Source organism: Ailuropoda melanoleuca, chromosome 1 (genome assembly GCF_002007445.2).
Source record: "Ailuropoda melanoleuca isolate Jingjing chromosome 1, ASM200744v2, whole genome shotgun sequence".
Taxonomy (NCBI): Eukaryota; Metazoa; Chordata; class Mammalia; order Carnivora; family Ursidae; genus Ailuropoda; species Ailuropoda melanoleuca.
In genome coordinates, this window is record NC_048218.1 from 81,024,487 (window position 1) to 81,040,015 (window position 15,529).

Here is a 15,529-nt window from a genome sequence, read left to right on the forward strand (position 1 = left end):
AAAAAAAAAAAAAAGAGTCCGATGCTTAACCGACTAAGCCATCCAGGCGCCCCTAAAAAGAAATTTCTACCCAGGTTTCTCAAATACTTCTGAGCCTTCTCCTTCTCCCCTCAATCATACACAGTAGTCGCAATGAAGATGGTTTATAGGTCCTCCTCAGAATATCAGAAGCAATGAGTTATAACTGAGACAGGCTGGAGACATGTAGTCAATCAAAAAACAGATCATTTACATAGATATCCAATGTTTAATATTTAAAAATATCAAGCACAAAGATACAACCCCAAATTCTAAACAACAACATGAAAAAGCATATTGAAGTCAAAGAACAGAGACACAGGGTGAATCCTACTGAGTTATTTAGGAAAGAACTGGCACAGCCACCCCAACTTCTAGCAACCATCACCCTCATCAGTCAGCAGCCATCAACATCCAGGTAAGACCCTCCACCAGCAAAAAGATTATGACTTGCTGAAAGCTGAGATTATAGTTAGCATTTTTTAGCAATCAAGTATTTTTAAACAGAAGTATGTACATAGCTTTTTTAGGCATATACTGCTGCACACTTAACACAGTATAGTATAAACATAAATTTATAAGCACTAGGAAACCAAAAAATTCATCTGATTTGCTGTATTGTGATACTCACTTTATTGTGCTCAGTGTTCTGAAACTGAACCCACAATATCTCCAAGGTATGCCTGTGCACTATACTTTCAGCAGTTTGCATTAGTGGCCATGGATTCACAGTGATTATACCATCTTATTATGTCTATTGACATCATGACTGTACATTTACATACTGAAATAGATATTATTTAATATAAGTGTATTTCTTTATTTTTCCTTCATATAACAACTTCAGTTTTGATGTTGATTTTTTAAAGAAGTTATTAAGTAGTCAGGTTACATATTTAAATTTTATCACAGGATAAGAAGGGAGGAAGCATTTATAAAATATTTGTTAGGGTCTGGTAGGGTGGAAAAGCAACTAGGTACTCGGAAGACCAATATATAAGTTATAAGTATTCACTGTTTTGGGTCTATAACAGAACCCCTTAAGTTAGAAGCTGCTGCTTTTACCATGAGCAGTATAGTATAGCCAGTATTCATACCAGGAAACCACAACAAATAATTCCAAGTACAGATTTAAACAGGGTGATGTATTAGGTAAAAAATTATAAACAATGACAACATAAAAATATATCGAAGTTAAAGAATAGAGACACGAAGTGAATCCTACTAAGCTATTTAGACAAGAATTGAAACAAAGAATAGAAAAAACAGCAGGGTAGAAAAACAATAATTACCTTATTAATTTTATATGCTGGGAACCTGAGAAACATGCAGAAGAAAATAAAACATGTCCATACAAGGTTAAGCAAACAGGACCCTGCAAATCTTAAAACCATAGCTACAAATATTTGAAAATTAAATTTTAAGCAGAGAAATTATTATTTAGCAACACTGGGTCCAAATGACATAATTCTAAAAATTCATTTAAAAAAAAAACACAAGGGGCGCCTGGGTGGCACAGCGGTTAAGCGTCTGCCTTCGGCTCAGGGCGTGATCCCGGCGTTATGGGATCGAGCCCCACATCAGGCTCTTCCTCTATGAGCCTGCTTCTTCCTTTCCCACTCCCCCTGCTTGTGTCCCCTCTCTCGCTGGCTGTCTCTATCTCTGTCAAATAAAGAAATTTAAAAAAATCTTAAAAAAAATAAAATAAATAAAATAAAAAATAAATAAAAAAAACCACAAAAGAGTATTTTAGCTTATTTTCAGTTCTTCCAGGGAGCAAGCAGTTCATTTACCTTGCATAATAACTNATCTTAAAAAATAAAATAAATAAAATAAAAAATAAATAAAAAAAAACACAAAAGAGTATTTTAGCTTATTTTCAGTTCTTCCAGGGAGCAAGCAGTTCATTTACCTTGCATAATAACTATTAAAATTGTACTGCTGATCTGCAATTCTTGACTTCTGCATGTAATGAAAATAATTTACTTTAGCATTCAAAGAGTATTTATTGAGTACTTTCTATGTGCTCTAGAGTAAGCTAAGGACCATGGGTGATAAAAATAGATGACTTAGTTCCTGCGCACTTGGGAGTTGATAAAACCTTAGTGATTTAGGCCTTAATTACCTTATATATCATCTAACTTCCTATTTCTACTCACGTATTTAAGATCAGACTACAATTATTTTCTGATTTCAATGTGGGACTCCCTGCATAGACATCTAGAAAGCAACTGGATATTTCCGTTTAGATGTTAGGAAAGAGGGTTGGACTTGAGATTGGAACCCAGTAAGCATAATGATGATAGTTAAAATAAAAAACATGTATGAGACTGCCTATTATGAGTGTACAGCGGAAGAAGAGAATAAGAGCAAGAATGGAATTGTCAAGACTATCATTTAAGATACATGTGGGAGAGAAGGAATAAGCAAAGGGGAAAGATCACAGACAGAAAGGAAAACAGAGAAGTGGTATGGCAGAAACTCAAGAAGTTGCAAGAAGGAATTATTTCATATGCTGTACAGAGAAATGAGAACTCAAAGAGTGCCAAATTTAATAATTAGGAAATCACTGGTGGCTTTTGTCAAAACAGTCTGGATAAAGTTAAAAGGGCTAAAATGGACTGACTGAATTGGGATGAAGAAGAAAGCAGGGAAGTGGGGATAGTGATAACAGCTGGATCAAATGAAAGTTTGTTTTTTTTTTTTTTTTAGTGTAAACGAATCATATATTCAGGTCTGAAATGAAGGATCTGATAAAAAGGGAGAAAAATAAAGCTATGAGAAAGAAAAAAATTACTGAAGGATCAAGGAATTACTAAATATAGTATGTTATCCCAGATGGGATGGGATTTTGAAGCAAAAGAAAGAATATTAGTGAAAAAATAACGTCTGAATAAAGTATGGAGTTTAACTAATAATAATGTATTAGTATTGGTTCATTAGTGTAACAAGTGTAGCCTAGTAATATAAGATGTTAACAATAAGAGAAACTGGGTGTGGGGCGTCTGGATGGCTCAGTAAGTTGAGCATCCCGCTCTTGATTTCAGGCAGGTCATGATCTCAGGAGCCTGAGATTGAGCCTGAGATTCGAGCCCTGCGTCTGTCAGGCTTGGCACTCAGGAGGGAGTCTGCTTCTCTCCCTCTCCCTCTGCCCCTGCCCTTGCCCCAGCCACAGCTCATAGGCTCTCTCACAAGCGCTCTGTCTCTCTCTCTAAAATAAAGAAATAAAATCTTATTTAAAAAAGAGAGAGAGAAAAAATGGGTGAAGGGAATCTACAGGAATTCTCAGTATTATTTTTGTAACTTTTCTGTAAATCTGAAACTATTCTAAGATAAAAAAGTTTATTTTTTACAAGTTAAAAAATACAGTTCTCAAAAACAAGTACATCTACAAATTTAAGCAAACACACACACACATACACACAGCCGTAAGTGCATTACACTAACTTAGTTTTTCTCATTTTGCATAGATCACTGACAAGTGTATCTCAATCTATAGGAAACATCATCATTAGGGAACTCATGGTCTAGGAGACATTTTTAAAGATTGCTAAAAGCATCTCTAATTACTTAAGAACTTTGACTTTCATTATCTCCTAATAAATTCGTAAGTTTCTTTTTTTTTTTCCCCCAAGTTCTGCAAATATATGCTGGAAAAGGGGCTGATCACACTGGCAGGTAGGCACTGTACCAATTTCCTTTAAAGTTGCATAAAGAGTTGGAGCCACAAAGTCTGAGGGTCTCCTGAATATCTAGATAGAGGCCAGTGCCTTTACATTTAAATTTCAATAGGAAAACACACATTAGAGAACCACTTACCTGTCTTTAAATAGTAAAGAATCAAGTCCACCCTCGCATCTTTGTTAGCATTTTTCAAATTTGTATATTAAAGAGCGCAGTGGAGAACTAAGATAAGCAAGAATATCCATATTCCCTTTGTAGTTCAGGAGATCCAAGACTGAAGAAACAATTTCCTAGGTAACAGATTATTAAGACCTGAACCGACTATATATTGCTAAAGCTTTATCTACGAATTGCACTCATCACAAAGGACTCTTCAAAGCAAAATCTTAGAATACAAGTATATAATACAAGTATTTATTGGGAAAAATGTGCTTGATACTATAAGAGGCACTGTACCAAATTTCAGTAAAAATATCTGAACATTCTGAAATAGCAAGCTACTTAGTATATCATTTATTAAATTATCCTATAATTTAATTTTTAAAAATTCTATTTATAAATAATGAGCATTGACTGTATACTAGGTATTATGTTTGGCACAGTGGAAATACCAAAACAGAAGTCAGGGCCTCTGTTCTGGATAAAACTTCATTTACAAAAAATAAGGCCTCTTAATAAGCACAAAAAAAGAGAAACAAAATATCAAGTAAAATTAGTAAAATTTTTTATATATATGTATTTTAAAGATTTTATTTTATTTATTTGACAGAGACAGCCAGCGAGAGAGGAAACACAAGCAGGGGGAGTGGGAGAGGAAGAAGCAGGCTCCTAGTGGGAGGAGCCTGATGTGGGGCTCGATCCCAGAACGCTGGGATCACGCCCTGAGCCAAAGGCAGACGCTTAACGACTGTGCCACCCAGGCGCTCCAAAATTAGTAAAATTTTGACTGAAATAGTAACTCATTAGATGACTCACTTTTTTCCCTATAGAAAATTATCAAATACAGCCTTCTGAATAGAGTTAAATCTATGACATAATTTCATTACAGATATAAGTTAATAAAAATAGAATACATTTTTTTCAACATTTCCAATTTCTATTTCAACACCACAAACTTGTCAAACTTCGAAATAAATTTTTGAGTTCCTATGGTTCAAGACAAAAAGGAAATTAAAACTTTGAAAAACTTTCAAAAAATTTACCATGCTGTTCAAAATCAATTTATATGTCATACGTTTTGAGAAGAAGAACTAGAACACACATTATAGGAAAAAATACTTTCAAGTCATGTATCTGTTAAGAGTCTTGTATCCAGAATATAAAAAAACTTAACTCAATTAAAAAAAATTTTTTTTAATGGACAAAAAGATCTGAATAGGCATTTCAGGCTAACAAGGACATGAGAAGATGTTTGAAATCATTACTTATTAGCAAAATTTAAATCAAAACCACAATAAGGTTCATTCCCACCATGATAGCTATAATTAAAAGGAGACAAAAAACCAAGTGTTGACAAGGATATGAAGACATTGGAACCCTTATACATTGCTGGTGGGAATGTAAAATGGTACAGTCACTTCGGAAAACAATTTGGTAATTCTTCACAAAGTTAAAAAGAGTTACCATATGACCCAGGAATTCCACTCTTTAGGTATACACACACAAAAGAAATGAAAATACACATGGACACAAAGACTTGTACATCAATGGTCAAAGCAGTGTTATTTCTAATAGTCAAAAGGTGGAAACAAATTAAGTGCCCACTAACTGCTGAACACATAAACAAAATGTGGTATATCCATACAATGGATTATTTGACAATAAAAAGGAATGAATTACTAATACATGCTATGACATGGATGACCCTTGAAAACATTATGCTAGGTGAAATATTATGCTAGAAAATAGTCACAAAATACCAAATACTATATGATACTATATCTATGAAATTTCCATAGTCGGCAAATTGAGAGAGGTGGAAAGTAGATTAGTGATTGAATAGGGCTGGGGGCTAGCAGTTTGGGGGAATGGAAACTGGGAATTAATCGGCAGGGAGTTTTTTTAGGGGGTACAAAGCACTGGACTGTGGTGATGGCTGCACAATTTTATGAATACACTAAAAAATTGAATATTTTAAATGGGTAAACCGTATGATATGTGAGTTAAGTCTTAATAAAGTTGATAAAAGGAAAAAAGTAGAACTAAACTATTACATAATAGTAATGTGGAAGGTGAGAGAAGAAATGCTGGAGTTAAATCCCTATATTATTTGTACGTGGACAGAGATACTCAATATACAGGTAAAGGTAGAAAATAATGAAATACAATCCATAGCTTCTACCTCATCAAAGAAAAAAATATGAAGAGAAACTTACCAAATTCAATACAAAGCCAATCAAAATCCTAGAAAGATTCTCCCCAGAATTAGACAAACTGATTAAAAATAGCATATGGAATAGTAAAGATCAATGCAATTCTGAAAGAAAAAAAAGGACTGGCAGTTCTGCTCAGGCAGACATCAAGACTTATAAAAATACTATAATTAAGACAGTGCATAACACTCCACTTAACATGAATGGATAGATGATCCAAACAGAAAATCAACAAGGAAACTTGTTGGCTTTGAATGACACACTGGACCAGGTGGATCTAACAGATATATTGAGAACATTCCATCCTAAAACAGCAGAATACACATTCTTTTCAAGTGCACATGGAACATTCTCCAGAATAGATCACATAATAGGCCACAAAACAAGTCTCAACAAATTCCAAAAGATCAAAGTAATACCATGCATCTTTTCTGACCATAATGCTATGAAACTAGAAATCAACCACAAGAAAAAACCTAGAAAGCACACAAATACATGGAGGTTAAATAACATGCTACTAAACAATGAATGAGACAACCAAGAAATCAAAGAGAAAATAAAAAAATACGTGGAGACAAATGAAAATGACAACACCATGGTCCAAAATCTTTGGGATGCAGCAAAAGCTTTCTAAGAGGGAAGTTTATAGCAATACAGGCCTACCTAAAGAAGAAAGCAAAATCCCAAATAACCTAATCTTACACCTAAAGGATCCAAAAAAATAAAAACAAAACCCAAAATTAGTAGAAGGAAGGAAATAATAAAGATCAGCGCAGAAATAAATGAAATAGAAACTAAAAAAAATAATAGATCAACGAAACCAGGAACTAGTTCTTTGAAAAGATAAAATAAATTGATAAACCTTTAGCCAAACTCATAAAAAAAGACATAGAGAGAGGACACACAAATAAATAAAATCAGAAAGGAAAGGGGAGTAATAACAGCCAACACCACAGAAATAAACGACTGTAACAGAATATTAGGAAAAATTATATGCCAACAAATTGGACAACCTAGAAGAAATGGATAAATCCCTAGAAACATAACCTCCCAAAACTGATTCAGGAAGAGATAGAAAACTTGGACAGATTACCAGCAGTGAAATTGAATTAATAATCAAAAAACTCCCAACAAACAAAAGTCCAGGACCAGATGGCTTCACAGGTAAATTCTACCAAACATTTAAGGAAGAGATAATACCTATTCTTCTCAAACTAGTCCAAAAAATACAAGAGGAAGGAAAACTTAATTCATTCTATGAAGCCGCCATTACCCTGATACCAAAACCAGATAAAGACACTACAGAAAAAGAGAACTATAGGCCAATATCTCTGATCAACATAGATGCAAAAATCCTCAACAAACTATTAGCAAACCAAATCCAATGATACATTAAAAAAAAGATTCATCACAATCAGTGGGACTTATCCCTGGGATGTAAGGGTGGTTCAATATCCACAAGTCAATCAATGTAATACATCATTTCAATAAAAGAAGGGATAAAAACCATAGGATCATTTCAATAGATGCAGAAAAAGCATTTGACAAAGTACGACATCCATTCATGGTAAAAACCCGCAACAATGTAGGGTTAGAGGGAACATACCTTACCATAATGAAGTCCAATATAAAACCCCACAGCTAACATCATACTCAATGGGGAAAAACTGAGAATGTTTCTCCTAGGATTAGGAACAAGACACGGATGTCCACTCTCACCAGTGTTATTTAACACAATACTGGATTTAACATAGAACTGGAAGTCCTAGCCACAGAAATCAGACGAGAGGAAAGAATAAAAGGCATCCAAATTGGTAAGGAAAGTAAAACTTTCACTATTTGCAGAAGACATTATATTATATATAAAAAAAACCCTAAAGACTCCACCAAAAAAGAACTAGAACTGAAAAATGAATTCAGTAAGGTCACAGGTTACAAATCAATGTACAGAAATTTGTGGCACTCTTAAACACTAATAATGAAGCAAAAGAAAGAGAAATTAAAGTAATCCCATTTACAATTGCACCAAAGATAATAAAATACCTAGGAATAAATGTAACCAAAGAGGTGAAAACCTATTTTGAAAACTATAAAACACTGAAGAAAGGTATTGAGGACAACACAAACAAGTGGAAAAATATTCCATGCTTTTGGATTGGAAGCACAAATACCGTTAAAATGTCCATACTACCCAAAACAACCTACAGATTTAATGTATTCCCATCAAAATACCAATAACATTTTTCACAGAACTAGAACAAATAATCCTAACATATGTATGGAACCACAGAAGATTCGGAACAGCCAAAACAATCTTACAAAATCAAAATGGATTAAGGACCTAAATGTGACACTGGAAACTATAAACATCCTAGAAGAGAGAAAAGGCAGTAATTTCTCCAACACTGGAGGTAGCAGTTGTTTTCTAGGTATGTCTCCAAAGGCAAGGGAAATAAAAACAAAAATAAACTATTGGGGCTACATCAAAATGAAATCTTCTGCACAGCAAAGAAAACAATCAACAAAACTAAGACAGCCTACTGAATGGGAGAAGATATTTGCAAATGACATATCCGTTAAAGGTTTAGTATCCAAAGTATATAAGGAACTTACACAACTCAACACCCACACAACAAATGATCCAATTAAAAAATGGGGAGAAGACATGAATAGATATTTCTCCAAAGAAGAAATACAGATGGTCAACAGACACATGAAAAGATGCTTAACATCACTTGTCATCAGGGAAATGCAAATCAAAACCACAACGTGATATCACCTCACACCTATGAGAATGGCTAAAATCAAAAATACAAGAAACAACTGTTGCAGAGGATGTGGAGAAATAGGAACCCTTGTGCACTACTGGTAGGAGTGCAAAGTGGTGCACCCACTATGGAAAACGGGATGAAGATTCCTGAGAAAGTTAAAAATGGAACTATCCTATGATCCAGTAATTGTATTACTGGGTATTTACCCCCAAAATACAAAAACTCTAATTCAAAGGGATACACGCACCCCTATGTTTATAGCAGCATTATTTACAATAGCGAAATTATGGAAGCAGCCCAAGTGTCCATCAATAGATAAATGGATAAAGAAGATGTGTTACATATACACAATGGAATATCACTCAGCCATAAAAAAGAATGAAATCTTGCCATGTGCAACAAGTATAATTCAAGTATAATATTAGCAAGTATAATACTAAGCGAAATAAGCCAGTCATAGAAAGACAAATACCATATGATCTCACTTAAGAAACAAAACAAATGAGCAAAAAGAAAAAAAGCAGAAAGAGCCTAACTAAGAAATAGACTCTTAACTATAGAGAACAAACTGATGGTCACCAGAGGGGGAGGGGTGGGAGGATGGGTGAAATAAGTGAGGGGGATTAAGAGTACACTTATGATGAGCCCTGAGTAATGTATACAATTGCTGAAACGCTATATTATACACCTGAAATTCATATAACACTGTATGCTAACTACACTGGAATTAAAATTAAAAACTTAACAAAAAAGACAGTGCATTATTGGTGCACCAGATCAACAGGTGAATGCAACTAAACAGACAATCTAGGAAGAGAACATGATATTTGAAAGAGAATGCTGGTATATAACAGAGAAAGCAAACAACATCCATTAGTGGGGAAAAGATAGCTCTATTCCATACATAAAAATCAATTCCAGATATACTAGACACCTAAATGTTGAAAAACTAAATTTTAAGACAATTTGAAGAAAACACTAGAAAAACAGCTCTATGATGCTGGTATAGGAAAGGAATATCTAAACAACTAATAAAAACCAAAATCATTAGTCCTAGTAAATTTACCTACAAATAAATTTAAAATTTCTCTATCAAAAAAAAGACACCATCAACAAAGTTAAATACATACAAGGGGTGAACTGGAAGAAAATATTTACAACCACAACAAAGAATTAGAATACAGACTACAGAAAGAACTAATAGGGAAAAGACAAACTATCCAATAGAAAAATGAGCAATCTATTCATGTGAATGAAATACAGGACACTTGAATCTCACTAGCAATCAGGAAAATGCAAATTAGAACAAAATAAATTACAATTCACACCCATCCAGATTGGTAAATTTCTTCAAGTTTGACAGTACAAAGTGTTGACCAAGAGGTAGGGAAAGGGGAACTCTCACGTTTTGGAAAATAATTTGGCAATACATGTAATAGTTATAATGTACACACCCCATTACAGCAATTCCACTTCTAAGTGTTTCAATTTAAAAAACCCCAAAAACATAGACATAAGAATGGCCACTGCAACATTTTTTGTAATAGGAAAAAATGACAACAATCCAAATATCCATTTGGGATGAAGAGATCTTAGAAGACCAAGTAGGACAAGGCTGCTTTATTTTGTGTTTGAGAGCCCAGCAAATTGCTATCACAGAGTAGGTGTTCAGAAAATGTTCGAGTGAATGAGTAAATAAATGAAAAAGAAATAAATGAGAAATAGTTTTTGTTATATGGAGAACCAAAACTAGACAAAAATCCTTGCCTTCATGAGGTAAAGGAGACAAGTAAATTATAGAGTATGTTAAATAGTGTTAAGTACTTACAGAAATAAAAAGCAGCTAAGAGGGATAGGGAAGTACTGGGAAGGGTTACAGTTTAATATTCAATGTCCAAAAAAGGCCTCATTGATAAGTAACAATTGAACAAAGACTTGAAGGGAGTAAAGGAACCAGCAGATAAGGGAGTGGGGGAAGTTGGGGAGGGTGGCAGAGGTAACAGCCAGGGTGAAGATCCTGAGATTGAAGTATGCCTGACACTTCTGATGAATTGTAAGGCAGCCAGTGTGAAAAAAGCAAAGTGAGGGAAGAGTGGTAGGAGATGACAAGTGATTGGGGGGCGGGAGGTCAACGTGGGGGGAGGCTACACAAGAGATACAGATCAAGCGCAGACTTTTTTACTCTGAGCAAGAAAGCAAATGCTTAGAAGGTTTTAACTGCAAGAATTACATGATCCAACTTGTGTTTTAAATAAGATCACTGTGGCTGCTATGTTGAAAACAGACTGCAGGGATTGAAGGGATGTTTAATGACAATAATAGCAATCATAAGGTTCTTTTGGAGGATCTAAGCAAGGTCCCTACTTCAGTGCTGTTGGGATACTTGGGATTCCTTTAAAGCTTGACCTCCCTATTAAATGAAAAAGTGGATATCTAAGAATATGTGTCTAAAGATAGAAATAAATGGAGCAAATATTCAAAGATCTAGATTCTTAAACATTAATTCCTGAGGTTAAAACTTACTTAGCTACACCAAAATAATACTACCATAGGCCTGTGCCTCCTTTTCCTACTCTTGAGAGAAAAGCAAAGAACAAAGGTACTTCTAAACTGACGCTGAAATAAATATGATACTCATTCATTAATTCAACCAACATTTGGTGGGTGGGTACCTACAATGAACAGGCCAGCTGCTGTCCTGAGTACAAGGGATATAAAGATGAACAAGACATGTCCCTGCCCTAAGACATTTACAGTCTAGTGAGCGAGATACCTAGACTTATATTGTGTGCTATACAGAAACACGAACACACTTTTAATGTTACGCAGCACCACTAACAGAAATATAACACGTCACAAATGCAAGTCACATATATAATTTTAAAATTTCTAGTAACCACATTAGAAAAATAAATAAAAAGGAAAAACTAATTGAATATTACTTCACCCAATATATCCTAAATATTATTTTAACATGTGACCAACATAAAAATTGAGATATTTTACATTATTTTTTGTACTGTTTTTGAAACCTGTGTGTATTTTATACTTAAGAATATCTTTATTCGAACTAGCCACATTTCAAGTGTACTGGACAGTACAATTACACAGGACAGATCTATTTTCCAGAAAACTGAAAAGAATTTGAGAGCTACTAGTACAGGGCAAAGTAAAATGGTAGAGGGAGGCTTGAACATGTTCACATGTTGAAGGAAAAGACTAGGGTAAACATACTATAGATAATTGATAGGGGGTATGGAGAGCAGGATGAAAGAACAAGATTAAGAGCACAAGTGGACTGGCTAGTTTGGAAAAGAGGACAGTCACACCCTTTTCTGTGACAGGTGGAAAGGGGAGAATTAAATACAGATATAAACAAGTTTGCTAAGTGTGAGAGAACAGAAAGTTGAAAGTTTAGGTTAAGAGCCTGCCACCTTTCTAAGCGAATCAGAAGACAATCTCACCAGCCCTTTCGCTATTGCCAATACAAATCTGAAGGCACTACTTGACAGAACAATTTAAGAAACAGTATCCTGGTATGGCAAGATTAAGTCGTATTTTTATAAAATTACAGTACTTTTCTAGCTTTCTTCTGGAGTGGTCAATCTTGAATTTTGTCATTTTTATCTCTAAACACAGAAGAAATACTATGGATTCATTCTTTCTTCCCTTACCTATTCATTTATTCAGCATACATGTACCCAATGTCTACTCTGTGTCAAGTACACTGAGACACTGAACACACAGAGATGAATAAGGCCTACATGAATATCTCCAGTATTTAGCATTATAATGTCTGCACACAGTAAATGCTTTAAAAGCACAGCATTACACTGTCCTGTAAAGAAATATTACACGTCAACTAAAATACACATTACCAAAAACTTTCATTTAAAAGTCTAAAGAAGTGGGGCGCTTGGGTGGCTTAGTTGGTTAAGCATCCGACTCTTAATCTCAGCTCAGGTTTTGATCTCAGGGTCGTGAGTTCAAGCCCATGCCTAGTGTGGAGCCTACTTTAAAATAAAAAAAGTCTAAAGAAGTGCTGTCCAACAGAATTTTCTGTGATAATGAAAATGTTCTACTCTGAACTGTCCAATATGGTAGGTAATAAGCACATGAATTTCTAATTTAATTTAATTTTAATAGCTAATGTGGTTAATGGCTACCATACAAATCCAAATATTAGAATATAGTGAGTAGCTAATAGCATTACCATTACTATAATCAAGGTGTTGTCATCTCTAAGGGATTAACAGACATAATATGCTGTCAGAAATGAGTATACTATGAATACTAACTGTACCAGAAAAACATCATAAGAAATTTTGCTTAGAATTTTCTTAAACTAACTTTAGCACTGTAAGCCAAAAAAAGAACAAAAGATAAACAAAAAAGGATATGCCAATCTTTTCTTTTCACTCCGCTTTCCCAAGCTGGAGAACATCAACCTTTTGAGTTTTCTCACTGTGTCAAGAAATGAAAATACTTTGTGGAGCTAAGGAGTCAAAGTGTTTTTAAATTACAAATTACTAGAGCATAGGAATTATTTTTGTAATAAAATGACAAAAAACTTTTTTTGGCAAGACAACCTAGGCTGTTGAAAATCAGGATTCATATAATGAATAAAGTGTTTATAATTTTAAAAAAACCTGTCCCTGCAATTTAATTTCCCCAAATTTGTCCCACTTAACCTGAATTTTTAAAATGAATCTTTAAAAATGTTAAAAGACATGGTGACAAAATCCATTGAGCAAATGGAAGTATAATGTAAACTAACTTTGAGTTGAATAATTCCTGGTGTAGTAACTAAAATAGCTGTTTATGCCCGCGATAGCAAAATATACTTTCATTACTCTTTGTATCCACTATCCATATATATAATTTAAGTGACTGTACAAACTTAATCAGAGATACAAAGTCCTACATTGGCACAGATCTGATTACATACTTAGAAGATCTGATAACTTAAAAGTAAAACCAGTGAGGTGAGCAGCGAAATGTCAGAGATAGCATTTTTTATGCACAGCAACTTGTTCAACTTGTTAATCACCCAGTAAGGCAGGTGTCTTGTAAATTAACCATACAACTTCCTGCCCTTCCTTTTAGTTGTGTTCATTTGAAGCCATTTTAAAAAACATTACCAGATTGCCTGTCTTGAAGATGAGAGTGGTTATACAACCGAGATTTTATTCAGGTTAACGGAAATACCTAACACTTAGAAGCTGTGTCTTCATCTACTAGGAAAAGCTTTAAGGAAACCATTTTAGAATGATCTTCCTACCACACAACAACAGTATTAGATAAATAAACCTTCCACACAAGAAGACCGGCAGATCAAAAGCATGAGATCAGACCTATAATAATTAACTTTCAGAGTCAAGTTGTGCTATGGCTTACAGCAACAAGGCCAAGGTATTACAGTTTGGTATTATAATGACATCATTAGCTTAATTTCCTAATAAGGCGTGTGTGTGAGTGTATGATACCTGAATTTACAATTAGCTAAAAATAGGAAGCCAACATTTGTTTGAGCGGCAGGCAGTTTCAGTTTTATTTATAAGATACTTTTCTGAGTGATGCCCTTTACAAAATGAATTAACAGAAGGCTGGCTCTGAAACAGATTTAACATTAAAATGCTGTTCTAGAGCAGGGGAAAAGAGGTATCAATGCATTGGTCCCACAAAATCTTTAAAGTGCCACAAAAACCGTTTTTGCTGCATTGCCTTTCGAATCAGTAAATGAGAACACTGAACCGTAGAAGAATTTATTAATGCGATTTAGAAATTAAGCGGCAACCAGCAAAAGACCTCATCATGGAGATAAGGTTAGGCTTCTTCAGCTAAGAACAATTTCTGTCCTCATTGTCACTGTCGCCTTAGTGCTGTATTTTCTCGGCGTAGTTGCCAGGAGGCAGGAAAGATTTTTCTCTCTGAATTATTTCTGGGAAAGGTGGCGCTTTTTATGTGCCTTAAATCACCCTTTTCTAAGATTTTTTTTCCTCCAGATGTTCCAGTAAAACTGAGAAGTTAACCACCGGTTCCAAACCTGTGTCGTTCAAACTGCCTTGAGAGAGTGGGAAAAAGTAAGGTTCACAATCCAGAAGTTTGACTGGGGTGGGGTGAGGACAAGACAAAAGGGAAAAATAGTCCTTCATAACTTTGGTACACATCTTTCCGAAAGCAGACGCGATGCTGGAATATTTTCTCTTTCCCTCACCTAGGGCTTGAGTAAAATTTCTTTTGAGGTGAATGGTTACATTAGATAAGGTACCCTCCTCCTTGCTAACTAACGCAACATGAATCGTGACACCCTAACTGAAAACAGTGACAAGAGGGAGCTGAAGATAAGTCCTCCCCTTCCCTCAAACGTGTCCCAAATTGTTAGGGGCAGGAAACAGAAGCCTCTCGTCTCTCCCCAAAACCTACTCTCTTTCCGTTCCCTCGCCCTGCTTCCTCTGGAGGACACCGAGCCCGCTCGGGACCCCCGTTCCCGGCCGCGGCGCCCAGGAGCGGCGAGAACCCGGGAAACCAGAAGCGCGGGCAGGAAGCAGCCGCCTCCCGCCGGCCTCGGCATGCCCGGCTCGGAGGCGAGATTCGTGCTGGAGCTGTGCGCCCCGCGCCCGCTTTCGCCGCGGCCTAGCCCGGCGCCCGCGCCCGGGCCTCGCGGCTCCGCGCCGCCGGCCG

At 35.4% G+C, this 15,529-nt stretch overlaps 1 protein-coding gene across 1 annotated transcript in view; it reads right to left on the reverse strand.

The window, feature by feature from the left end:
* Window positions 1–15,015, reverse strand: part of ATP11B (ATPase phospholipid transporting 11B (putative)) — a 114,270-nt gene extending 99,255 nt beyond the window's left edge. Inside the window, exon 1 of the mRNA XM_034672400.1 lies at window positions 14,881–15,015. Coding sequence (XP_034528291.1) covers window positions 14,881–15,015 — 135 coding nt within the window. The remainder of the gene's footprint in view (window positions 1–14,880) is intronic.
* Window positions 15,016–15,529: the final 514 nt, after the last annotated feature.